The sequence below is a fragment of the Micromys minutus genome, assembly GCF_963924665.1.
Source record: "Micromys minutus genome assembly, chromosome: 19".
In the NCBI taxonomy this organism is placed as follows: Eukaryota; Metazoa; Chordata; class Mammalia; order Rodentia; family Muridae; genus Micromys; species Micromys minutus.
In genome coordinates this window covers 51,665,846-51,693,708 of record NC_137954.1, presented here as the reverse complement: position 1 = coordinate 51,693,708, position 27,863 = coordinate 51,665,846, and the positions used below count along the sequence as shown (strand labels likewise).

Here is a 27,863-nt window from a genome sequence, read left to right as displayed (position 1 = left end):
TTAAAGATAAGTGAAGCCCTGAAGGACCCTAAGGGACAGCAGGCGCTTCCCAGTTTCCCAAATCAGGCCTCTTCACACTGCCATAGGCACTGCACTGACTCCCCTCCCCCCATAAAGTGGCATCAGCCATGCCCCAAGACCCTCCTCCATAGGTGAGGACTTGACCACAGTAAGCTCCAGGCAGAAGCAGGACCGCCCCCAAATATGTAAACGAGGTCTTCCCAAGCCCTCAGGCCAGGCCAATAGGAAGCAGTTGCTTTCAAGACTCCGAACCTATATATGGGGACTTTGCTCAAGAGTAAAGGTGTGCAATAATCATTCCACCATCTGAGAGCTTCTGTTATAAGAGCTGTTAACACCTCCGTCTGGGAAGAGCCCAGCTGGACACCTCGTGGCAGTGGGGATAGGTGAGACCCAGCAGTAGAAGTGAAGGAATCGGTTCCCTCTTCCCTGTTCAAGGCTACCCCTCTTTGCCTGAACCCACACAACCAGGCAGACCCAGCAGCGGAGGCAGCAGAAGCCACTCTGGTCCCTGACCAGAGATCTCTGTGTGGGGCTTCCAGCATCCAGCCCGGCCCAAAGTCCCACAACCAATGTCTTTTCTCTCTGACAGACAAAGGCGAAAAACTAAAATTCCTCTTTAAATAAGTTGAATGCCCCAGTTCATAGTTATAGCAATATAATATTTAGGTAAAATTGTACCTAAAATTGTAAGCTATTCTTAGAACCATAGTCACTGAATTTCCAATAAATATTATTTTCAGATCCAAAAACAAACCACATATTATTATGTATGTGATGAAAGATGAATCCTTAAATGGATAGATACTATCAATGTAACTGGAGTAAACAAATTCACTCTAGAGAAAGAAGAAACACTCCAAATGAGAAGGAAGCCTCCAAGTTGAATTTTTGGAGGATTTTAAAGTAGTGTTATGTTCATGAAGAGCAAAGATGTTTTGAAAAGAAATTAAAAAAAAATAGTGACTGGAAAAAAAAGTCAACAGAAGGGATTAAAGACCAAGTTGACCAACACTTCCAGAAGATTGAAAGGGTGGTGTTGAAGAGGAGTACCAAAGTCCAAAGAAATAGGAGGCTGGTCTAAGACAGCTTCCCTATAGATGTAAGCCTTGACAGAGAAGGATTTACTCAGCATCCAGCACAGAAACTTAAAAAAATCTGCATTCAGAATAAATCATAAAATTTTAGAGTATCTACATAATGATACAGTGCTCAGTGGTTCTAAAGGGAACTCTTCATTCACCCACTATAGCATTTAGAACCATTCTAGCCAGTTTGGGGAAGGCTTGTAAAACAGACTTAAATGTAAGCATCTATTAAGTTACATATAAAGTGTATATATATATATATATATATATATATATATATATATATATATATTATATGTGTGTATGTGTAAATAAATGTAAAATTACATCGAAGTCATACTGGGCTACCATGAGAACTTCTACCTCTCCTACAACAGGGAGCAAATGAAGAAAGGTCAGACACATAGAAACAGAAAATCTGGGATAGTGGTCTGGGCTATCTGATGTAGAAGTTGCAGCATCCCAGACACTTGGTGTGTTTATTAATGAGCAGGAGGCAGGGATATTACATATAGATAAACAAGGAGACAGGGTTAGCTGTCTCTGTAGGATGCCACTGATAGCTTCTCGCAGTTTAACAATCTGCTGAAAGGATGAGCGTATGGGCATATGTAAGGTGTGTGTCTGAGGGCACTGGAGAGTTTTCAGTGCTTAGGTGATGGCTGTGAAAACACACATTCTGACACTGGCATTTACTAAAACACGGTGTCAAAGAGAAGCCCAAGCAGAAAGTAACATCCATATGTCCTGGTTTCCAGGAGACAGAGATTAAGGTTCAAAATTATTCCAAGAAAATTAAAAATTCTCATAAGAGAACACTACAAAGAAGGAACCTGTAATGGCTATTTCTTGTTGACAACTTGACTCTACCTGGAATGAACTACAATTCGAAGAATCCGAAGGCCCCCCTGTGATCCTGATCTTGAGGTTGGGAGACATGTTTCTGATCTGGATCTTGGCACGGAGATCTTGAGACATAGTGGCTATGAATCCCAGGAGACTAAGGCAAGGAGATCTCTGAGTTCAAGGTCATCTGGGACAAAGCCAGTTCCAGATCCAGGTGTGGTTGTACACATTCTTAATCTGGGACACACCTTCTGCTGGAGAGCTACGTAAGGACATTGGAAGAAGGAAGACTCTTTGACTGTCTTCCTTGTGGTACTGATCATCTGCTAGATCCTTGGACTTCTATTCACAGCTGCTGCTGACCATTGTTGGGAAGTTGTACTACAGACTGTAAGTCACCAACAAACCTCTTACTATATAGAGACTACCATAAATTCTGACTCTAGAGAACCTTGACAAATACAAGGTCACTACACTGTGTGGTTCCTGTGGCCCTGCTGCTTGAGGGAGTGTTTCTCATCTTTGGAAACAACAATACATTCAACAGTACATCCACATTAATATGCACTATTATTTCATGTACATACATACAATATATACAATAATATAGTATATAAACTCATATCTATTTTGTACTTTATTCTTGGCATGATACATTTCTCATGCAGTGGGTTATTTAATCTGTACCAACAATGCACAATTGGGTATTCTTACTTTCACATATTAAAAATAGTAAATCCAGGCCAGAGAGATAAGAGGGTTGCTCAGAAGCAACAGTTATAAATGCAGGAAGGAGCTAGTGTGTGAGACTGTATCAGTCTGAGTTTAGAGTTCATGCTCTAAGGCTCTATCCCAGAACTTCTCAGACTGCAGCAGAAATCACTGGTGATGTTTTGGATGACTGAACTTGGGGCATGCTGGTAAGATTAGAGGCAATGACTCATGCGGTGAGAAAGGGATTGCTATTTTGGGTCTATTTTTCTATCCTTTCATGACATCACAGTCAAATGTCACTCAAGTGCTGTGTCTTTATTATATATCTAATGCTTGATAATGTACCCTTTTAAGAAGAAATTCCTGACTAAGGGTTTAGTTCATATCAGCCAGTGTTCTCTTCAGGCTATAGTCCATCTGTGAACAGAAAGTCCAAAAATCTAGTAGTTGTTCAGTCCCATAAGACTGGGAGTCTGAGCTGGGTCTTCGGTGTATGCTGGAATCCTGAGAAAGTAGCTCCAATGCCAGCAAAGGAATAGATGTGCTACCAAGGCAAAAGCAAGCAGGCCAAAAGCAACCTTTCTTCTTACTTGTCCATATATATGTCCAGTAGAATGTGTGGCCAAAATTAAAGGGGTCTGTGTCTTCCTGCTTCAAGATCTGGACTTAAGGTATGTCTTTCTATCTACTTCAAAATTTGGAGTGAAAGCCTGAATCTTCCCACCTCAAGATCCAATCAGAAGTATGTCTACCCAGCTCAAAGATCCAGACTAGATGTAGATTCACCCATTTGAAACCAACCAGAAAAAGCTCTCAGATGTGCCCTTCATCTGGATTGTAGTTCATTCCAGTTTGCACAGGCATGGTATGGGAATGATTGAAATTTGAGAAATGCTGTGCTTCCAACCTGTTAGTGTGTCCAACTGGACCAATCTGCAAGATTCTAAAGGAAAATTAGAGGAATACAATTAAAATATGCATTCTCATTCAAGAGAGCAAGAACTTGGAAACACATAAAAGATAATTTTTTGGGTAAAATATATGCTACTGTTGGTATTCTGGGAATTAAACTTGGTTTCACAAAATGTCTAGCAAATTCTCGTAGGCTAGTATTCTATGGGGAAAAGTAGTTCCAATTCACTGGAGAATTTTACAGTTAAAGGACATCAGAAAAAGTAGCACTCTTAATTCGAGGGAGTCAACATGATAAATATATCCTGGGCTTTTGGGCCCCAAGGGGATGAAGCTGGGCGATGGGGGCGGGGAGTAAGAATAAAAGAGCTGGACTGTAATCAGAGAAGCGGGCAGGCTACAGGATGAGAAAAGAGGACATGTGCATCACGGACATAATGAACTTACACTGTGACTGGGTTTAAATTAAGCAGGGTGTCCAGGACTCCAGCTGTTATATTTATTTTGGTTGCATGCGACGAGAGCTGTTACCTCCCAGCCTGACACCGATATAGCTTAGCTGTCAGTTGCTAAACTTTGGTCAGGCCAAATCTACATCTATAGCTGCCCTATCCAAACAGAATCAGAGAGCAGGGCTAGGCTGACTGGTGACGGGCGGTATTACGCATCACGGAGAATCCTGAGCAAACAAGCTCTTCCTCCGGTAGGTTTCTTTCCCTGCGGCTACCAGAACTGCTACTGGTTGGGGGCAGGGAGTCTTCTTTTCTTGTACTTAAATTGCAAATATTGGGTGGCTTCTCACGGACCGAATTCGGAACCTCCATTTTACTGGGAGGTCCGGGAAGGGAGAGAAGTGTAACTGCGCCAGCCCTGCGCTCCGCTCTCCACACCTCCTTCCCTACAGCAGACCCCGCCCTTTTCTCCCAGCCAAACCACAAAAGGCCTGACAGAGGCTCCAGCCTCGGCGCCCCGCCCCCGCCCAAACGTCGCAGTGCTGCAGGGGCGGGTGCAGGGCCAGACAGGGGACGGAGCCGAGCGCGTCTCCCCGCTCCTCGGCCAATCCGCGAAGGGCCTGGGAGAGAGCCTGCGGAGGCAGGCAGAGAGGCAGCCTGAGTTATTTTCCCTTTTTCTGCCACGTCCAACCAAGACGTAAGTGTACTTCTCGGACCGCGATTGGACGCGTGCGTTTCCCCTGCAGAGGACCAGGAAGTCTATTGGCTGCTCTCTCAGGGGGCGGGGTTAAAGCGCTCACTTCCTCTGCCTCCTTCGCGGCGCAAGGGGCGGGACGCGCCGCCGCCGCCACCGCCTCTGCTTCCGCCGCCGCCGCCGCCGCTGCAGCCGCTGCGCGTTCGGCGGGGGAGGAGTCGGAGGCGGAGAAGAAGGCGGTGGTGGCGGGTGGAGGATCGAGCGCTGTTCTCGCTCTGGAGCCGCTGCACATCTCGGTGAGGGGATTTTTTTTTTCTCTCCATTCTGGCTGATTCTGTCAGAGGGGATATAGGTGCGGGAGCCGCTGCCCCGGCGCCTCGGCTTCGAGGGCTGCCGAGGAGCGGGCTGCGGCCGGCCATGGTGGGTGGGGTTGGCCACTGCGAGGCCTCTGGGCTCCCGGGCCTCGTCCAGCCCGCCCGGGGCTGCACTCTAGCCCGAGCCGCCGCGCCCGCCGCCCGCTCGCTCCCGCCGGCTGTCTGCCGTCCTTGGTGTCCCGGCCAAGGACCCGGCGCCTTCCCCTCGCGGCCCGGCAGTGCCGCCCACCCTCAGGCCCGCCGTAGAGTACCATGGCGCACTAGGCCTGCGGTGCCTCTGCCCGGCACGCCTCCCCCCTGCTCCCCGAATTTGTGTCCTTCTCGATTGTCACCGAGGCCCAGGCACCCTGTCAGGCGGTGCCAGTGGCCTAGCGCCTTCTTAGTCAGCGTTAGGCCGGAGCACGCCGGTCAGAGGCACCTTCAGGGCTGCTTCCCCCCCAACCCCACCCCCACCCCAAGATGCCTCCTGGTTAATCATTTTTGCGCACATTCAAAATGGTGAGTTGAAAACTGCCCTGACCAAGTTGAGGAAAAGGTAAACAGCTTCTGATGGATGAAGAACTGGAGGTTGCCCCTTGTCAGTCATTAAAAATAAAAATTTGTATGTCTTCATAGACAACTGCTTTGAAGCTCCTCGTTCTGACAAGTATACTATTCTCTTTTTTTTAAAGAGGACTTACTCTATTTTTATCACGAAATAGTTGCTCGAATTTCTTTTAAGATGGCAGTCATCGTTGCCGAAGACTAACAGGTCATTTGATGAGTATGTAAATGGACATAAAAAATAACAGAAATAAATGTAACATGTTTCTGATTGCCTTCTGGATTTCATGTCGTTTTTGTATGAAGTAATTTTATTCTTCTATTACAGACATGCACCCTTGATGTAAAATTGAACAATATAAAGAAAGGAGTATTAAGTGCATACTAATTTGTGAATATTCCCATCCTTCAGTGCCCCAGCAGTATTTAGATTTGGTGGTCATCTTTCAAAGTGCTTTCACAAATGCATCTTTAAAGACACATATCTGTGCACAGTTGTTTCCTTCAGCAGTGGGAGTGAGTTATTACTGAGCACGTTTGTATAAAGCTTGTTTCTTCTAATTAGATATCTTGGACATCTATGTAGGCCTCTCTAATGCTCTTTTTAAAGGATATATCCTATTTCTTTAATTTGATGGGCTTTAATTAAATATTCCTGCTGAAAGCCGTTTAAGTGATTGCAGTTTAAAGTATGCTTTATACTTCAGGTTACTGATTCATTTATTGATTGATGCTGAATTGTAAGCTTTAAATCCTATAGTTTAGAACATTTCACAGTGGTGATGTAAAAAGCGCAGCTCCCACTTCTAGTATGTTGCCTCCATCCCAAGACTCAAACACTATTTTAGTGAGGGGAAAACTGAGTGATCATTTCTGAAGCACAGGTTCAACGTAGAAGATCCAGGGTATTAGCATTTTAGTTTGATAGCAATCTAACCCTTATTTTTACTTTTTTAAAATACTATTTCCTGAGTGTTTCATTTAGGTGCTCTTCAGACCACTTGTGAGTTAAAATTTAAAACCCTATTTTGAATAAGGTTATGTATTAATTCTTAGAACTGTTTTATAAGCACCCCCAGAATTGTTCTCACCATTTTATTCACATCTTGCTTTATATTAAAGCATTAGTTTTACCTCATATATGTATATAACATATGTATATATATATAAAATATGTATATATAAGATATATGACATTCCTTTTCAATATTTTCAGCTCCTTTATGGTTGTATTGCTGTAGTAGATGAAAACTTTAAGGTAACTTTTTCTGTCTCTGGCAATAAAACAACTTGATTTTATTCCCCGTTTTTCATATTTTTATTTAGTTGTCAATTATCTGAAAGTTTTTTTTTTTTGTTTCCATTCCAGTTTTGTTGAATAGTAGGGCTAATAGTTAAAATACATTATTTTTTTATTTAAGGTAAATGCTTCTGAGACTGGCATTAAATATGATTTTTCGTAAAGCTTCCTAATAGTCAATATTAAGTTAAAATATTCCCTTCTATTTTTTTTAGCTTGCCAAAAAAATGTTATTTTCTTTTTTAAAAATACTTGGTGTGTGTGTGTGTGTGTGTGTGTGTGCGCGCGCGCGCATATGTGTGTTGCTACAGCATGCTTATGGAAATCAGAGGACAACTTGTAGGAGTTGGTTCTTCTACCATGGGCTTCTGGAGACTGCATGTTGTCAGGCTGTGTGGTAAGCACCCTTACCTACTTGCTACCTCACTGTCTCCAGTTGCTCTCATTCTTGGTATTTATAGAAAAGTAATAGAGGTTAAGATTTCTTTTTTTTTTTTTTTTACATCTTCTCAAGTATATATGTGGTTCTATTTGAGTGTTCCTTAAAAGCGATTATCTTTCCAAAAGTCAACTTGAAATTAAAGAGTAAATTAGAATGAGTGAAATACAGTTACTTACGGATGTCAATATATAGAATGTATAACACAATCAGGATAATATTTTCATAGCTCTGAAACTTTTAGTCTTTTGAGATTAACCAGACTTTGATGCTGAGCACAAAGAAACCACTTATCTTTCTCACATCATACATTGCTTTCCCCTCTGTCTACTATTTCTTATTAATTATTTCTTTTATATCTGCCATTTCCTAGCCATCATGTTTTTGAAGACCATTTGTGTGTGTGTGTGTGTGTGTGTGTGTGACTTCCATTTTTTATGAAATAGTTCATGATAGTTAATTTACTATTGTTTTAGCCATTTAATCAATTTATGGATATTGGATATTTGGGTTGCTGATTTGGAGTTGTTATTAAAAGTGCTGTGAACATTTATTCTGATTTCTTGTGTGAATTAAAACGTTTTTTTTTTCTTTTGCTTTTGTTTTTTCTTTTAGCCTGAAAAATCTCTAGAGGAGGTATTTCGTGATTTATATAGAAAGTAATGTTTACTCACTGCCAGTGACATACAGCAGTTGGTTTACCCTCATTCTTACACCTTTTAGTGAGTAGTGTCACACCCTTCTAGTGTGTGTATAGTAGTATCACACTGGTTCTTATTTTTGTTGTTCTCTTGTTTATTGTCTTGGACTTTACGAAAAGCAATCTGTTTTGTAGCTGGCACTGTAATGAATTCAAACCATATAGTCCAACCTAGCCTCCTCCCTCAGGCTTCTGACTTCTAGATCATTCCTGTGTCTCAGTGAGTTCTAATTTGTATTTACAGGGTGACTCTTGATGCCGATGACCTTGTCTGTGTTTTCATTTGTAAATGCTTCCATCAGATCTTTCAGCCAATTTTAAAACTCAGCTTTTCCTAATGAATGTTAAAGCTTTTAACCATGTTGTTTATACAACTGCACTGGCAGACAGGAAACACATTTCAGTGTGAAGGTTTTTGTTGTTTCTGAACTATAAACAAGAGGAGGAGCTAAAGAGATGGCTTTGCAGGTCTGAGCACTTGATGCTCTTCCAGAGGCCCAGCTCCAGTTCTCAGCACCCACACTTGTGTGTTCACAAATGCCTGTAACTCTAACTCCGAGGAATCTAATGTCTTCTGGCCCCACAGGCACCTTCACTCATGTGGCAACACAATAAGTCCTTAAAAAGAGCCTTTAATTAGAATTAATTTGGCTAATGAGTTTCTTTCTTTCTTTCTCTTTCTTTCTTTCTTTCTTTCTTTCTCTCTCTCTTTCTTTCTTCTTTTAATCTGTGCTTATGTGTTCTGAGAATTCTTTTCCAATTGAAGAGTTGTACAAGCTTCCTCATGTGTTTGGCACTGGGAAAGATAGCTTAGTGTAGGTAAAGTGCTTGGTCCCTCAATCCCTACCACTCAAATAAAAAAACCTAATATGGCTGTCCAGCACTGAGGGATTAAATTAAAAGCTGGTGGAGCAGAGGCAGATGACCACCCAGAGTTTGCTAGTTGGCTAGTCTACCTTGTCAGTGAACTCCACCCCCTGAAGAGATCCTGTATGCGTAAATACATGGATACATGAAATGAAGAGCATAGAGAAAGTTGCCTGAATGGACACCTAACCTTTCAACTAGAACTGTATACTGTTAATTAGAAATGGAGATTGATGCTTTCAAAAACAGTGATTTTACCCTTCAGTGTTATCTTGTTATAGCTTCCTGACTTGTAAACTTTGCATTGAGAAATTTATTTTAGTTTTCTTAATGAAAGTCTGCTTTCTCTGTTTCCAACGAAGATGACAGCAAATGATACAGTTCATCATACTAAGTTCATTTCCACTCAGAGATAATTGAATTTTAACTATGTGTAAGTATTGAGTTTGGTCCAGAAAAAAAAGTTCTGTCTTGTTTTTACTGTATTTAGGGAGTTATTTTCTGTAGTTGATAAATGTAATAACTTCATTTTTGATTGTGTCTCCTTGCCTTTTGTGGTTAAACCTCAGTTAAAAAGAGTTTATTTTTCCATCTGTCCATGAGGATATTTTTTTTCATTTAATTCTTTTATATTTTTCTGGGTATTTTTTTTTGTGCAAATATTCTCTTTTGTATGAATGTTCACTGGATTTTTCAAGATAGACTTTCTTAGTGTAGAGTTTTAAAAGGCGAATTTCTTGAGTTTTTACTTGAACTGAGTATTCTAGGAGGATTCAAAGGGTTCTAGGAGTTGATCTATTTCTTTTTGGAAACATTGTCTTTGATTCTGAAATGCCACTAGTGAACATGACATGTTACTTTCACTACTGTCAGTGTTCGAAGTTTGTGTTTGAAGAAACTCATTTAATTTTCACAGTGAAGTCAATTTCTTGTTATCGACTTCCTTTGTCATAATGAGGTGTGTGTTTTTTTTTTAACTTATTTTTCTAATCATTCAGAGAAGACTTGATGTCTCCAAGTATAATTGAGAATATGTTTATTTCTTTCCTGTCCATTTTTACTTACTGTTTTTAAATCTCTCTTGGTACACATTTGTGTCCCAGATTATTATATCAGTGTGATGTATAGACGCCATTGTTATTAACTAATGCCCCTCGTCTCTGAAGTTGTCCTCAATTTGAAGTGTAGTTAGTTTAATATTAATATAGATTCTTTAGCATTCTTTTGATTAGTGCAAGTATGACATATCTTCCCCATCCTTTTAATTTTTTCCTCTGCTGTTTTATTTAAAGTGTCTACTCTAAGCAGCTTCCTTAAAAATTATTATTATGTGCCTTATTGTGTTGATGTGCACTATGTACAATCAAGAGCTCAAAGTCAGAAGAGGTGTTGGATCCTGTGGAATGGGAGTTACAATTTGGAGTCATCATGTGGATTTTAGGAACTGAACCCTCTTCCTTGGCAAGGACAATAAGTGTCTTTAACCACTACGGAGCCATCTCCAGCCCTGCAACTCAATTTTTAAAGTTTTACTAACAATTTTTCTTTCTCTTGAGATGTTTAAGCCATTTACATTTAATGCAGCTATTGGTAGGTATGATGTTATTCTTTGTTGTCAACTTGACAGTATCTAGAATGAACTACAATCCAGAAATGGAGGGCACACCTGTGAAAGATATGCTTGGTTTGAAGTGGGTGAATTCATTGCTAGTTTGGACCTTTAAAATCAGAAGACATACTTTTGATTGGATCTCGAGGTAATCTTGGCCACACGTTCTGCTGGAAGCTTATGTAAGGACAGGGAAGAAGGAAGGTTTTGCTCTTTGCCTGCTGGCTCTCACCTTACTAGCATACCCGTACTGGCACTGGAGCCTACTACAGAAGACCGGCTCACTCACTCAGTCTTGTGGGACTGAGCAACTAATAGATTCTTGGATTCTCTGCTTACATCTAGCTATTGTTGGATTAGTTGGACAGTAACATGAGCCATTTCAATCAATATCCTTTAAATATTTATAGACAGATTCATTGTTTAAGTTCTGTGACTCTAGATAACTCTGGACTTAATACAGTAAGGTTAGGTTTAAGTCTATTAGTGTACAAATTGCTGTTTATCTTACCTGTCCTTTACTTTGTAAATCCTATGGGGCCAAATGGTCCTCCTGTTTCAACCTCCAAATAGCTGATCCTCTCAGCCTTTATACATAGAGGCTATCTCAGACTTAAACCTTCACCATGCCTTCTCCCAGGAGTGCTGAAGATCCAGTGCAGGGCCTGTATGTAGTAGGCAAATGTTCTATATCAGCTATGCTACACATCTACTACCCAATTTTGATTACTCTTTTATTAGTGGATCATAATTGATACCTTCTTTTTCTCTCTAAAGAACATCCATTAACAAATACTAGTATGTTTTCCCTTTGAGTTGGGCTTACAGATTATGTAGAATCTGTATACTAGAACATCCAGCTTTCTTTATTGGGCTATTTGTGTACTTTCCATACAGTATATACACTTAAAAATCACTTCTCACCTTCAAAGATGCTCATAATAAATGCCAGATTATGACCTTAGCAGACTCTTAAGACAATAGTTATATCTGAAATATAAGGAAGATTTTTGATTTAAAACCTATTTCAGTCCTTTATTAGCCCGTGATATACCTCGTGAAGCATAAACAGATAGGTATTCTGCATTTTACAACAGCCAAATACTTGTTTCAGAAAATATGGGTCATTCATTTATACATAGTAGGTGCCCACTGTTTTGATCACAAAATCACAAGATTTTTTTAAATGCTTTGAAAATTTAGTGAAATAGCATATTATTCATTCTTGATAGAATTAATTAGCTGAAACACCTAACAAGTTTTTTAGGTTGTCTGCATAGAAAATAATAACTTGGTGCTGTGCATTTGTACATCAAAATAAATATTTTATGCATTTGTAAATGCTGTATTTCAGAAACTCTTGTGAACATTAAGTAAAATGCCAGAACTTCTTAAACAATCCTGTTTTGTTCAATGGCCAGTGACTAAAAAGGAAATAAACATGATGTTGTGTTTTAAAAAAAAAAAAAAAACCACATGCATTAAGTTTTGCATACTGCATAAATCTCCATGCACATTCCTTTAAATACTTGGTCCCTGGCTAGTGAGTGATTCTGTTTCCAGAGGAGGTGGAGCCTGCCTGGTCGAAGGGGGTCACTGGGTGCAAGCCTTGAGGTGTGTAACTTGGTCTCACTTGTTTTACTCTAAACCATTCCTGCCACACTGCCACATCCTATATGCAAGTAATATATGACAGGATATTTCTTCCTCCTGTCATTTATGCTGCTGTACATTTTATTTTACATATGCTGTAAATTCGTAATTGCCTTTTAAAATTGTCCTTTGGTGTCTGTAGGGCTTACTTCTGGGACCCACTGTAGACACTGGCAGTCAGGGATATTAATTCCTTATATCAAATGACATGATTTCATATTTGTCTACATTCTTGCCCCTACCTAAAATATTTATTATAATGTAGATCTTATGAGTAGTTGTCACCCTATACTGTTTGAATAATTAAGACAGGTAAAGGAAAGGGTATAAATGATTAGTGTTGATACAATGTTTTGTTCCCTAAGTTTTTCCATCTGAGTTAATTAAGGTAACTACTAGGGAGTGGAGCTGTTTATTGAGTGTAATAGTTGCATAGGGGCCTTGAGCGATAGCTCAGCATTCAGGTGCACTGCACTCTTGAGGAGTTTGAAGCGTGCACACATTTGGACCATAGTACTGGCAGTATCTGTGAGTCATCTTGTTTTATATTTTTTTCTTCAGGTTACTTTTTAACTTTAAAAATAGAGTTTTAAACTTTGTAAAAATTTCTTCACATTTTCGTCTAAATCCTTCCAATTCCTACTCTTTTACCTTCAACTAGAACTTTGAAATGAAGATCAGGAATTTTTAAAAGTATAGTAATTTTACCATCCAATGCAACTTTGTCTTGAGAAATTGATTTTAATTTTTAGTTTTCTTATTAAAAGTTAGTTTTTCCCCCTGAGTGCTTTGTCTGCTCCCAGCAAAGGTGACAGCAAATGAAATAATTCAATCATGTCTTAATCATGAGTATTTTGGAAGAGCTTTATAGCATTTGCTACAATTATTTGGCTTGTTATCTTGTTTAAATTTCTTTGCATCTTTATTGCTAGAATGGATCTAATTTTTCATTTTGGTAATTTTGGTTGATTTTTTTTTAAAAACATTTTTTAACTTAAAAAAAATCTATTTGAAGCAGAATCTCATACAGCTCAGACTAGCCTCAGCTAGTCATGTAACCCAGCCTACCCTTGAACTCTTGATCTTCCTGACTTTACCTCCCAAGTGCTGGAATTACAGCTGTGTCTCCCTCAAATCCACCCACTCTCATCTCTGACTCAGCTTCTGAGTTTTCTATGCTCATAAAGTCAACTACATGTGTTTTGAAACTATATTAAATTATTTTGTGCTTTTTGGAGAGTAATTTAATTATCTCCCTTGAATGCATGGTAGAAAGTTTTGTTAAGTTCTATGGGCCCTGGTTTCTCTTTGGAGATCAGAGGATGTCTGGGGATGCAGGGGTGGTAGGCAGTTGGTTTTGTTTTCTTCTACCAAGTTCTAAGTTCTAGAAATTGCATTCAGATGGCCAGGCCTCGTAGCCAATGCTGTCATCTACTGAGTCCTCTCTCTAACCCTGTCTGGATTTCTTTAGTGATAGAGTATCTCTTTAAAAGATAAGTCGGTGTCAGACTAGAGTCAGATCCCTGGAGTTACAGGTTGTGATCTGGCTGATGTGTGTGTGCTGTGAAGCACACTAGTTCTGAAAATCACCAAGCCTTTTGTGGCCTTCACTCTGCATTTCCTATAGGTTGCCATGCACTGGGTAGGGGAATTACATCTGTAATTGACCCTGCTGAGAGTCTGAGGGTGTGAGGGTGAGGATTCACTTCTGTCTTTGACTCGATTATTGATAGGTATATGTTCTCTTTCGGAATATTGTTTATATTTTTCTTCTGTCTTATTCCACATTCAGTGCCTTTTCTTTATGCTTTTGTTCCATATGAATTTCTATGTATTATATCCTGAATATTTTCTTATCGTCTGGCTTCTATTCTGTTGATTTTCTTTTCAGCTATTTCTTATCTTTTTTACTTGTGTATTTTAGCTTTTAAGGTTTTGGTTTTCTTTTTCTGATTTCTGTTTAGCTATATTTAAGTGTTGGTTTTCATTCATTAGAGAATTTTACTATTCTTGTCATTCTCCAGTTATATTCCTTTTGTTAGCACTGCTGCCTTTGTTCCTTAGGTATTCTCTTGTATGTGCGGAGGGGGCGTGGGGGTGGAAATTCGGACCTAGTTGAAGGAAAAGAAAATGACTTTCTTTCACTAGAGAGGAAATTTTTTACCTGTTCCTGCCAGGTGTTTGTTTGCATTACCTTTCCTCAGACTAGCAGTTTTCTCAGCTTGTGATTTAAGGACTTGAGCAGACTGTATGAATTGCAGCTACTGAGCTAGATGAAGTTGAGCTTACAACTTTGAAGTTTTAGACAAGCCACCCTTCTTTTTTCCTGACATTTACTTTCTCACCCAAAGCTAATATATTTATATGTTTTTTGATTTAGAAGGGTTTTTACTGTCCTGCACAATACAGAAGAAAGAAAACAACTAGTCTACTGGCTTTAACTCATGAACACAGAGCAACTGCAGTTACTTGTACAAGACCATGGCAAAATCAGACTAGTCTGATGGGTGGATGGGGAGGTGTTTCTGAGATCCACCCCTCCCTGAGGAGGTATTAGCAACTGATGGCTGCTGGGGAAGGGAGAGTCTGGTTTGTTATTATAGTTATTGGGTTTGGTTTTTGGTTTTTGGTTTTTTTTTTCAGGCATAAGTCCCAGCTAGGTTTACATGCTGGAGTGAATGAGCCTAAACCATGTACATACTATTGAACTCAGTGGTTTTTGTTTGCTTGTTTTTAATGATATGCAGTTAGAGGAAGGTGGGTGGTGGTTCTGGGAGAGGTTGGTGATTCTGAGAAAAATTGGAGGGAGTAGAGGTAGATAAAATCAAAACACCTTAAATATCTGTATGAAATTCTAAAAGAATATACAATTATTTTAAATGTTACTGTGGAGATTAGAAAACTCTTTTATCTGAAAAGTAAAATTATATAGGTCAGAATACCTAGAACACAACAGAAGAGATGCAGTAGTTTATAGTGTTATGTAAGTCAGAGAATGTTGGATGTTAATAGTCAAAGCTTTTAAAGGAAAGATGAGTCAAACCCTAAAAATATGGAAGTAATAAAAATCAGAAGTTAGTGAAGTGAGATTTTAGAGCCAGATTATTAAAGCTCCTTAAAAAATGAAAACCTTAATAGATTGATAACGGAAAAGGAGAAAAACCAGATTAATAAAATCAGTTATCAGAAAAAGAAATTTACTGTTGATAGTAAATTATCCAAAAGAAATTATACGCAGCATTATTCTTTTAACATTTTCAACTTAAGTGAAAGGTCATTAATTTTTGTTAGTTTCTTGAGACAGTGTTTATTATGTAGCTTTGGCTGTCCTAGAACTTGCTCTGGTGACCAGGTTGGCACTCTGCCTCAGATTCTGAGTGGTAGGACTTAGTGTAGGGATTAAAGGCATGCACAACCACGCCTGGAAAAAAGTAGAAGTTCTTGAAAAATACAGTTTTCTCAAACTCATAGGAAGAAATAGAAAATCTGTGTTGTGCTTTGTAAAACAAGTTGATTTATCAAAACTTTTTTACAAAGAATATCCCAAGCTTACATGTTTTCACTGGGAAGTCATTTAGGTTAAAATAAAACATATTTAGAGAGCCTTTTCCCTTGAATTACCAAATAAACATCTCAGCACCTATTACGGTTTTTAATAATAATTGTAGTAAGAAAGCTAGATGTGATGACAGACAGTTGTAGATCATTTTTGCTCTACAACATGGATTTAGAAATAATGAAGTATAATGTAAAAGCAGATATGACCAGCTTGGATTTGTATTAAGAGTGCAGTTTTTAATTTTTAAATTATGAACAGTCCATTGCTTTAGCTGAATAATGAAGTCCTATATACTCTCATATAAAAAGAAATCGTATCACAAAATTTAATGCTTATGTTAAATACTATTATCAAACCAAAAGAAGAGGGGGACCCCTTAATTTGTTACTGTGTTAACATTTCCTGTGGTTAACATAATGAAAAACTTAATTCTTGTCTCTTATCTCTATCAATATTAAATTAGAGCCCTATTTATAAGCCTCTGCCAAATAAAATAAAATTGGTAAGCCACAAAATCCAAATATATTTACCAGGAAACTACTAAATGATTTTTTAAAAGCAAGTTGATTAGCCAAAGGATAAACACCTCCAGAATGAATTGTAATTTGTCTAAGAGTAGCGAAAATGTAACAAATCAGAATTTTAGAAGTAGATGTAGAATAGCTGGGAGTGGCAGCAGTTGGCTGCAGAAGTCTGTGGCTCTCCATGCATTAGAGGCCAGCTTGGTCTGCATAGGAAGTACAGACTAGACAGGACTATGTAACAAGACTCTAACCTTTAAAAAGCAACAAGTGTATGTAGAATAGAGGAACAATTTGAAATGTCCAGATACATAATATCACTGAATGTGTTTAATATCTAGTGTGGAAAATACTTGAATACTAACAATTATGAAGACATTCAGAAACATTTAAAACATGGGTAACTGTGTGTGTGTGTGTGTGTGAGTGTTCTCGAGTGTGCGTGTTTGTGTGTATGAAGATTACAGATACAGATTGTTAGAAATGTCAGTTTCTCCATACTTGGTATGTGAAATAAATACATTTGCAGTCAAAAACCCCAGGTCATTTTTTGATATAGTAGACTTTGAATTTTCATTTTAAATTTCAGTAGCTGTAAAGATCACAATTTGCTATGACATTACACTAAGATAGTATTTGATTAGAACATGCATAGGCAAAAAGAATGTAGAAAGGGGGCTAGAGAGATGGCTCAATGATTCAGAGCACTGGCTGCTCTTCCAGAGGACTGGGTTCAATTCCCAGCATCCACATGGCAGCTTACAAGATATTTATAACTTGTGCTATGCCAACTGTGTTGTGTCAATCAAAAGTTAAAAAAAAAATCAAGCCTTGACTGTTATTAAGCACTGTATTCAAAGGTGACTTTGAATTGCTTCATGAAATTAAAATAGAAATTCAAGAACTCTTACAGTCACCTTTAAATCTTTCTATACCTTCTCCCTACAGTGTTCCCTGAGCCATAAGTGCAAGAGCTGTGATATACGATTATCAGTTGCAACTGAGCTCCACAGCTCTGCTTTTCATTGGCTGTAGCTTTCTGTAATGGATCTTCATATGTTGCAAAGAATCTTCTTGATAAGTGGTGAGGACTATTATTATCTGTGGGCAAAAGGAACAAATATTTAGACTGTGGTTAGGGACTACAAAGGTTTAGTAAAGTGGTGGTTGTAGTTCTCTGTCGGTCCATGATACACACATACATACATACATACATACATACATACATACATACATACATATTAAGCTGTATAAAATATTGTTTTTAAACAGGGTATTAATTTGTAAACCTTTGGTGAGGTAGAGTTTTAACAATGAGAATTGGAGGTAACAATTTTTTAACTAGGAAGATTTTTAGTTGGCCTAAAGATGATATATTTTGTTGTTGGGTTATGTTTGTAATGTAATTTTTTTCTGCATGAATTCTAAATTTGTTTCCTTTTAGTAGTGAACAGAAATGTTCTTAGAGAAGAGTATTTAAGCATACTTAACCATTTATGCTTATCATCGGTAATAATGCACTTAGTGGCGGATTACTTTTTGATGTTCCTATGAATTGCAAATTCAATTAATCTCTGAGTTTGAACAGTTGTAGTTTTCAAAAGGCTTTTTATTACTACTTATTTATATGTGTCTTTGTGAATCTGTGTCACAAAGAAGCCAAAGTGGGTGTGAGATCCCTGAAGCTGGAAGTATAGGCAATGGTGGTCCAGCCTGACGTGAGTGCTGGGGACTGCGCTCAGACCCCTCGAGCAGCAGCACACATTCCTAACTGTACTCTCCAGCCCGGCAGCTGTACTTTTTAAATTGCTACTGGTGAAGTTTTTTAATCTCCTCTACAGTTGTTCATTTGGGGTATTTGGCAGTTATATATTGAAGTATTTCTTGCATAGCTTCTAAGTATAGCGGTTATGGTAGTAGAATACTTGTTTTTCTATAATTAGCTATAATGTTTCTAGTTCTTAGAGAGATGCAGGAATGATATTACCTCTCTGTCCTTTTTTATTGTGTGTCTACTTAAAGAGATGATATTATTGGAATAATACTACCTCTCTGTCCTTTTTTATCGCATATCTACTAATTAGAAAACAGGTGTACAGAGCAGTTTTTCAGTTGTGTTATAAGCCAGTATATGTGTTTATGGGAAGAGCTAATTATATCGATAGACTGAAAGGAATAAGCTGGTATAATAAATCATTAAATGGAAGCTTAGATCATTACTCAGAATTTTTTTACATATTAATCTCTTGAAATATGTGCTTAGCTGCTGAAAATAGGAAGATAACAGTGTAAGCTAAGTTACAGTTCTTCCAAGATAGGTGAAAAAAACTCAGCAACATTGCTATCCACCCTTTCTCTGCTAAAACATCATGTGAATTAATTCTAAAAGTCAGTGATCTTACTTGGGTAAAAATAGCAACAGTTCTGAAATTGCCAAAAAAAAAAAAAAAAAAAAAAAGAAAGAAAAGAAAACCCAAAAAACAATATATTTAATATTGATCCTCCCATTTTCATGTCTTTTTGTTCAAAATAAAAATTATATTTTCATGAGATGTTGTATAGAAAACTTTGTTATAAAAAATCAGTATCTAAACATTTTACATTATTTATGTATGTTATCTATAGAAGGATAACTAGTCATGTGTTGACCTGCAGTAAACAACAGATACTGTCTCTGAAGAGCAGCCTGGCCAGTAAGTGTTTTTTTCTTGAAGGCATTTCGGGAAGTGAGTCATGAGGGCTTGACTTAGAAGTTATTCTCATTTGAAAGAAGACCTCAGTGACTCTTGGCAGGAAAAAGAATGATCAGTATTTCACCATGTGGCTCTCTGCATTGGGCTAGTTGAGTGAGCTCCTAATGGAGCTCCTGCTTCTAGAGAGAACACAGGAGGAAGACTAATTCCTCTTAACTGAGCTTTATATCACAAAATGACAGTTACCATATCTTTAGACACAAGTCACAAGAGGAGTTTCTAATATCAAGAACGATTATTTGTTAGAGCATCTGTTTCACTCAATGTATGCCCAACACTTACCATATTTCCATCAGTAAAAGGAGCTCATTCATTCAGCTTCTTTCATAATTTATTTGTAATTTAAATATACATAGTATTTTTATTATTTAGGGTTTTTATAGAAACAGAACTTAGATAATGAAATATATATATATATATATATATATAGAGAGAGAGAGAGAGAGAGAGAGAGAGAGAGAGAGAGAGAGATGGATTAATGGCTTACAGGCAGTCATCTAGCTAAACCAATGATAGCTGTCTACCAACAGAAGGTACAAGGCTGGATACTTGAGCTAGTCATTAGTGTACACCAGAATCCCAAAGAAGTAGACTCTCATGTCAGTGAAGGAACCAACATGTCTTCAAGAACAAGCAGGCAGAAAGAGCAAGCTTCCTTCTTCCACATCTTTTCTCTAGGTTGCCAGCCGACGGCATGGCCGAGATTACAGCTCAAAAGATAGAGATTAAAAATTGGTTCTCCCACTTCCAATGCTTTAATTAAGAAAAAAAAAATCGCAAGTGTACCCAGCCACTTGTATTTAAGTTAATTCCAAATAAGTCATGTTGACAGCCAAGAATACTCATCATAGTTTGTTAGCTGATATAACAGACACAAGTTATTCAAATAAAATAAAAACAGTCCATTGTTTCAAAAGCATTTGAAATGAATAGTTATCATAAATAAAATACAGCCATACTAATTCTGAAGGAAAATATCTTTAGAAAAATTCACAGACCAAATACTGTCTGTTTACTTTAGGAACAACCCCAAAACTGGCTAATTAATAATTTAATCTTGACCCACGACTATAAACGTTTCTGTGTGCCTTCTCCCTGTTCCACTTTTCATACTCCAGAGGGTATGAAAACAGATAAAGCTGTCATAGATGGCTGTTTTTAATGACATTAGAGAAAACTTTGTCTATACAGAGACATTGCCGTCTGTAGAACACAAGAACTGTTATTGAAAATACCGAAAAGGAAAAGCAAAGGATTGTAAATTGCTAGAGAGTATAGAAAATCTCTCAGTCTATAGAATGAAAATGTAGAAGAAAGTTTAAAAATATCTATGTTGGTTAAATATAGAAACAGTAGGAAAGAAAATGACATCTTCAGGGTTAGAGAGGTGGCTCAGCAATCAGGAGCACTGACTGATCTTTCAGAGGTCCTAAGTTCAAGTTCCAGCACCCACATGGTGGCTCTCAACCATCTGTAATGGGATCTGATTCCCTCTTCTGGTGTGTCTGAAGATAGTGACAGTGTACTCACATCTATAAAAATAAATCAGAAAAAGATATCTTTGTGATACTGACAAAAGTCTTAATTGTAGTGGTCCAGCTGTTATTATGAAGGGGAAAATTTTAGATAGCCTGCTACTAAATGCATACGCTTGAAATTACAGGTTATCAGCTTATTAAGACAGGACCCCAGATAGCTCACAGAGTAAAATGTGGTTTTCCTACTAAAGCAGTAGTAAATTGGCTTGACGTTTCCCTTTCAGTGGTAAGAATGTTAGGAAACAGTACCTTTAAGGTTTACAAAAGTGGCTTGTTTTTTAACTATCCTAATTGTGATAGGCTAATGAGGTTTTATAACATGGAAAAAATATAAAATTTGCCTTCTCCATAAACTTTCTGAAACAATTATTTGGAGATACTCTGCAAAAGGGACAGTGGAAGGCAGGGGAAAATATGATTCAGTGTGCAGTCAAAAGATACCACAGCAGTAATTGGTAATGGAGCTTTACATTTAGATGAAGGTGTTAAAAGCCTTCCAAGAATTTTGTTTGTTTGGTTTGGTGTTTGTTTTAGTCAGGGTCTAACTGTATAGACCTTGCTGGCTTTGGTATTTGATGTCTGGTCTAAGCTGGTCTAAAACTCGGTGATCTTCCTGGGAATAAAGGTGTGCAGTTCCATATCCAGCTTAAGAGTGGCTTTTAAAACATGCTACTTTTTATGATACCTGTTCCGTTTCTCTGTCAAGGTTTTGAAGACACCAATGCTGTTTTAACAGTACCTCTAGTGTTTTCCTTCTTACCACCTTCTAGTTTTATGTCTCCTCATATTTTACTGTTTGGCACATGTTCACTACTCTAAGGGGAAAATGGTACCATAAATGAGATCGACTAAAGGCTCATGCAGTAGTGACTTTATTTAGAGCATCACTATTTTAAGTTAAGAGGACTCACATGAGGGAAGTGTACAATCACTTGTTCTTGTGGATAAACCACACTGGGCAGGCAAGTGCAGACGGCAAAAACATGGTTTTCCATAGAGGCATCTAAACAAGTGACAGCCAGTTGTAATGAGTCATTTGAATAAACTCACTCCTTACCTGGTACACCTAGAAGGGGCACAAAAGCATGATTCAAGAACAGTTCTTCTGTTCTTGAAGAAACTAAGGTCACAAAACTCTTTATCCTGGTTGTTTGGTGTTTTCTCACAAACACTCAGAAATCTTACATGACTCTATTTTGACCATATTTCTTTTCTCTCCCTCTTTGGTTTTTTAAAAATGCAGAATATTCAGAAGGATTTTGATTTGAGATGTTGTAGATAAATCTAATTTCCATTTGATGGATGAGTATCCTATAAACAAGCAAATTACTAACATGATAACAGAACAGTGGAAGCATTGCATGCAACACTGCTGTAAAGGACAGGGGTCCAGACTGTGTCCAGTACTATTGATTATTTATTGGTAAAGATCTAGGAGAATATCTTTCTAAGAAACCCATGAGGTTAGTAGTACTGGTCTCTTGGAGAACCTAAGGTGGCCATATTTGCTCTTTAATAGGAATACAAATGTTATAATGTCCTGTACAGATAGAAAGTGATTAAAATCTCAAGTAAAACTGAATACATTCTTCAAATGAATAAATGAGTCTAGTACAGTTTCAAGGTCCAGTCATAAACACAGAGTCACTAGAAAAGATAACAGTAGCTGGATCCATCCAATCTAAATGTTGAAACAGGAGGGTGAGGAACATAAGACAGTACTGCACATGCTCAGAGGCACTCACTGGACATGCACAGGTCAAAGCAGACAGCATCATCAGAAAATGATTCTCAGGTGACGTAGAAAAATCTCTTGATGAATAGGGCCTGAACTTGGCTCCAGGTGGGTAAACTTGACTTCTGATGATACGGTCGGTACTCTGCTTTTGTCCTTTAGCTAGATGTAGATTCGCTGTCTTTCTGGTGACATTCACTGTCTCCTTACCCTCTGCAGTCATCCTTGGTAGGCTGGGGCCAAAGAAGATCTAAAGCTTTGCAAAGAGATTCAAAGAGAAATCCATGATATTTAAGTAGATCCATCTGCAATGACAAATGCAGACCCCTTCCCATTGTTTTTATGTCTGGAAAAGTAAATACAGCACAAGTTAATCCCTCAGCTTACTTATTTCCCTCTGCAGTAAATCAGGGAAGTATATTGCTGGTACTGTCCCACAACATAGGCAGAACCTGAAACAGTATTTAAGGGTTTATGAATTAACTGCAGTAGGTGAATCAGAACAATTAATCCCACATGTTGACTGAGGAAAAATATCTGGACCACGAATCCCACCTCTGTCATTAGATGAGCCATCAATAAAGTAAGTACCTATCTGCAGAATATCAAATGGTTGGATAGCTTTTATAATCACAAATTTAGTTCATATAAGAACATGCCATAGCTTACCAGCTGGATAATAATTTTCTATCCTTCCATATTAATCTACAAATGAAATTTGCAAGTTCATAGTTAGGTAATGCTCTTTATTCAAAGCAGAAAACTGTTTTTATACTCTTGGGACTAGGAGGAGTCAAATGGGCAAAGTATACAATCTCAAGGGTAAGCTGTACTTGGAGAGGAAGCATATGAAATACCAGTAGCAAGTTGTAATCTGAAGTAAACTCATTTGCTACACCTGAGAGGGGCACAAGAGCGAAGTTCAGAAACAGTTCTGTCATTTTGAAGAAACTGAAGTCACAAGACTCTTATCTTGGTTTCTTGGAGTTTTCTCAAAGCACTCAAAAAAAATCTCACATAGCTCAATTCTTTTTTTTTCCATTAATTTATTCACTTTACATCCTGGTTACAGCCCCTTTCCCCCACCCCCAACCCCTAGTCTCACCCTCACAAATCCCTCCCCCGATTTACTATCCCTTCCTCTCAGAGAAGGGGAAGCCCCACTTGGTTACTACCCTTCCCTGGGACATCAAGTCGCAGCTAGACTAAGCACATCCTCTCCCAGTGAGGCCTGGCTAGGCAGTCTAGCTGGGGGAAGAGGATCCAATGCCAGGCAAGCGTCAGAGACAGCCCTCACTCCAATGTGTAGGGAGCCTAGGTCTAGTCCATTCATGCTCTTTGGTTGGTGGTTTAGTCTCTGTGAGCCTCTGTGGGCCCAGGTTAGTTGACTCTAGGTCTTGTAGTGTCCTTGACCCCTCTGACTCATTTAATTCTACTCTAGACTCTTCCACAAGACTCCCTGAGCCCCACCTGATGTTTGACTGAGTCTCTACATCAGTTTTTATCCAGTGCTGGACAAAGCCTCTCAGGAGACATGCTAGGTTCCTGTCTGCAAGTATAGCAGACACTGTCATTAATAGTGTCCGGGGTTGGCTCTCTCCCAATGGATGGGTCTCTAGTTGGGCCACTCATTTATTGGCTGTTCCCTCAGTCTCTGCTCCATTGTTATCTCTGCACATCTTGTAGGCAGGACAGTTTGTGGGTTGAAGGTTTTGAGGGTGTATGAATGTCCATTCTTGAACCATATTCTGAAGAGCACACTTGAAATTCTTCTCCACATCTACAGTTCTCAGTCCCTTTGGTCTTCACTGGCCTCTCCTATCTTCACATTTTAGTCTTTGTCCTCTTAGTGCTGTAAAAAACTCAGAATTATACTAATTGCTCAGAATTCTCCAGTTGAGTCCAGTCTTAGATTTTACACAGTTTAATGTTTAGTAGCGCTCTTGTGCAGAACACATTCAAAACTAAACTCATGGTATTTTGTCCAAATTTGTAGCGACTTTCTTTGTCATATAGTGGCAAATACTAGCTGCCCAGGCTTCAAAATGAACCCTGTGCCTTCTTTTCTGTCTCATCTCAGTGATGTTGCCTCTAGTTCACAGTATGTCAGACCTCTTTCTCACTATGCATTTTTACCCTAGTCTAAAGCCCTCTGATCTTAAGCTGTTATTATTTTGTTAGCCTTGCACCCAGGCTTCCTGACTGTCCTTTTCCCCCTGCGCTAAATATTTGATATTTGACAAAGTACATGGTTAAAACAGAAGTCAGAAGAAGTTTCTTTGCTCAGGACTGTTCACTGGCTTTCAGTCTCAGAATAAAAGTCCACATTTCTCCCATTAGCCTTTGGGAGACTCTATAGGGAATCTCATTATATACTCTTTTATTATACCTAGAATGTTCTTGTCCAGTGTTTTCTTCCTTTCTGATATCCAGGATTCCCTCTCAGTAAAATTCCTCCCTCTAATAACTTTTGATCTTGTGATGGTTTGTATATGCCCAGGGTGTGGCACTATTAAAAGGTGTGGCCTTGTTGGAGTAGGTGTGTCACTGTGGGTATGGGCTTAAGATCCTCATCCTAGCTGCCTCTGGTTGGTATTTTGCTAGCAGCCTTCAGATGAAGATGTAGACCTCCCAGCTCCCAGCGCCATGCCTCTCTGGGTTTTGCCATGCTCCCACCTTGATGATAATGGACTGAACCTCTGAACCTGTAAGCCAGCCCCAGTTTGTGATGTGAACTTAAAGCTGTGAGGATTTTTTTTTTTAAAGATTGCCATGTATTACATAGTGATCTGGAAAGTCAGGTTATTTAGACTTTCTTATGAAAGCAATGTTAATGAGAACCTGTGGGTTTTAGCAGCATGGTAAAATTATGATTTTTTTCTATGCCTTTGATTTGATCCAGATGCATTAGAAGATGGCATATTTTCCAATATGTGTGTATTGTGAATGAGTGTAGAGATGTGATCTTGGATGTAAGTAAAAATAGGCATAAGGGCCTATTTGTAGAATGCTTATCTCAGTAATTTTGTGTTGATGATAGAAAATTGCTGATAGTTGGTGCTCATAGTAAAAGTGTTTAAATAAGAAAAAAATATGCTAAACTTAAAACCGTGTTGAATGATAAGTTGTAGTCTTTACTAGTTTAAGTAATGACATTAAATTATTTGATCATAATGGGTATGTATATCATTATTTGTCTACCAATTTCAGTTTTCCATTAAATATTTTTAAGGTGGAGATTGTATTTTTAGGCTTAACAAGAATTTTGCTAATGAGAGCCAAATAAATTCAGCTCTCATTCATGGAAAGGAATTCATGGAAAAGCCAAGATAGCATAGTAAACACTAAGATAGTTAGGTCAGTCTTTCTTTTATCTGTGAAAAACAGTGACCAAAAGCAACTTGAGGAGGGAAAGGGTTTATTTGGAGCTTAGGTTACAGTCCCTCATTAAAGAAGAGCAAGGCAGGAGCTCCAGGCAGGAACCGGAAGGATGCTGCTTATTGGCCTGCTTTCCGCCGGGACCACGTGCTCAGCAGTGGCATTGCCAAAGTGGGCAGCGGTCACTCATCAGAAATGCCCCTAGGTGTCAGAGGCCAGTCCACTGTGGGGCTCCTTCACTGCGGTGTGTTTTTGTCAGATACGTCTAGGTTTCTGTCTGGTTATGCAAAAACTAACTAGCAGTATCATGTTGCCCATTCAGATCATCAATAATGTATTTGATTATTTACTTACAAGTCCCATAAGTATGATTGTTTGGGGTGTTTGTTTCTTTTTTGTTGCTTTTGTCAAATCAAGCTATACCTTTCAAAGTGAATAAAGGGTCGATATCTTCACTAATATCAGTTTTGCCATTTTTGATTTATTCTTTTATTACTAATACTTTAATTCATTGTTTCTTTATAGGAATTATTTGCAGCTTATTTACTGTGTAAGAAAAACAAAATTACATCCATAATTCTACTGAACTGGAAGCCTAGACACTGCCGTATATGTCACAGTACACTGAAAAAGAACCGTCAGGTAAGGAAAACACATGCTTATGCTTCTGTGTTAAGGATTTATATATAATTTCCAGGGCATTTAAAATATGTAAAGCCAGTCAAAATAGGTCATAGTTTTAATCCCAGCACTTGGGAGGCAAAGGTAGATGGATCTTTCCGAGTTCAAGGCCAGCCTGGTCTATTTAGAGTTCTAAGACAGCCAAGGGTACATAGAAAATGTTTGTTTCAGAAAATAAAATCAAACAAGCAACTAAAAAAGAACATTATATGTGACATGTTATCCTCTGATAGGGATCTTATGTAATGACTCGTTTTAAGACATCTCTTAGCTATTTAATATTTGTAAAGATTAATTTCTAACTCAATAAAACACCCCCTCATTTCTATCCTACATTCTATTTTGGAGGCTGTTCTTTTAGAATAGTAGTAAAATATGTTGATTCCTATGTTATCAAGATAAGTGATTAAATACTTATTCTTTTTTCCTTTTTTGTACCAAATCATAATAAATAATTAACTAAGAAGTTTAATATATATGTGTAGATATTATACTCTTTAGTAAAATATGAATTAATACTTAAGTTGTTTAAATGTTAGTGTCTATTCTTAGCTTAATGTATACCATTCATTTGTAATTTTGAAGATGGAGTAGCTTGTGTTTGACTTCTGTGATTGTTCCCTTTTAGAGAACTTTATCTTCCCCGAGGCTTTAGTATGTAACTGTTTATGTACTGTTTAGTGAATAATAGCATATTTGTTGAAGCACCCCCCTCCCCATCTTGTTGCCATAGTAAAGGTCATTGATGGTCTTCTTAATTTAATTTATATTTTCAGTAATGGATCAAGAATCCAACAAGGCTGCTTGGCCAAAACCAGCAGGAGGATATCAGACTATTACAGGCAGGAGATATGGAAGAAGACATGCGTATGTCAGTTTTAAGCCATGTATGACCAGGCATGAAAGAAGCTTAGGTCGAGCTGGTGATGACTATGAAGTATTGGAACTAGATGATGTCCCAAAGGAAAACACCACAGGTGTGTAACATGTAGTCACTTAAAGGGTATTTTAAAATGCATATGGTTTTTCACTGCATATATAGTATATTTCCTATTTTATTGAATTTAATAACACTAACATACACATTAAATACAGAGGAAGATTCAATGAAACCAGTCAGGAAAGTACAGCTAGTTGTCATGGCGATGATTATATAACCATTTCTACCGCTAACCCTTTCCCAGTCTCATATATTTACTTTTACAACAGGATGTAACTGGACATTATTTTTCCACTCACAAGTCTTGCTGAATTATAAAACGTAGGGAACCTTAGGGTTTTGTTCTCAATATTTATTGAGAATTTTTAAAAAATCCATTTACTTATGGGAACTAGGCCACGCCAAGACTTTTTTTATGTGAAATGACAGTCTTTTCCCCTGCATACTATATTTAAGTAACTTTTCTCTTAACTTCCTCTAAATAGTTTAGCTAGCTTATTTTTTCATTATTTGGTAAAATATAAATAAATATCAGGGTATCTGGTA

At 38.1% G+C, this 27,863-nt stretch overlaps 1 protein-coding gene and 1 pseudogene across 4 annotated transcripts in view; one reads left to right on the top strand and one right to left on the bottom strand.

Annotated features, from left to right (window-relative positions):
* The window catches only part of LOC308433279 (high mobility group protein B3-like), a 192,155-nt pseudogene that overhangs the window by 46,844 nt on the left and 117,448 nt on the right, over nt 1-27,863 (bottom strand). The gene's annotated exons all lie outside the window — the stretch shown is intronic.
* The window catches only part of PJA2 (praja ring finger ubiquitin ligase 2), a 50,169-nt gene continuing 26,485 nt past the window's right edge, over nt 4,180-27,863 (top strand). For 2 of the 3 annotated variants that reach the window (XM_080933356.1, XM_080933354.1), the window contains exons 1-3: nt 4,884-5,023; nt 26,222-26,338; nt 27,154-27,354. In XM_080933356.1, coding sequence (XP_080789482.1) covers nt 26,308-26,338; nt 27,154-27,354 — 232 coding nt within the window. In that variant the 5' untranslated portion in view covers nt 4,884-5,023; nt 26,222-26,307. Of the gene's footprint in view, nt 4,285-4,883; nt 5,024-26,221; nt 26,339-27,153; nt 27,355-27,863 lie in introns of those variants that run through there. The other variant, XM_080933355.1, reaches the window with a different exon arrangement.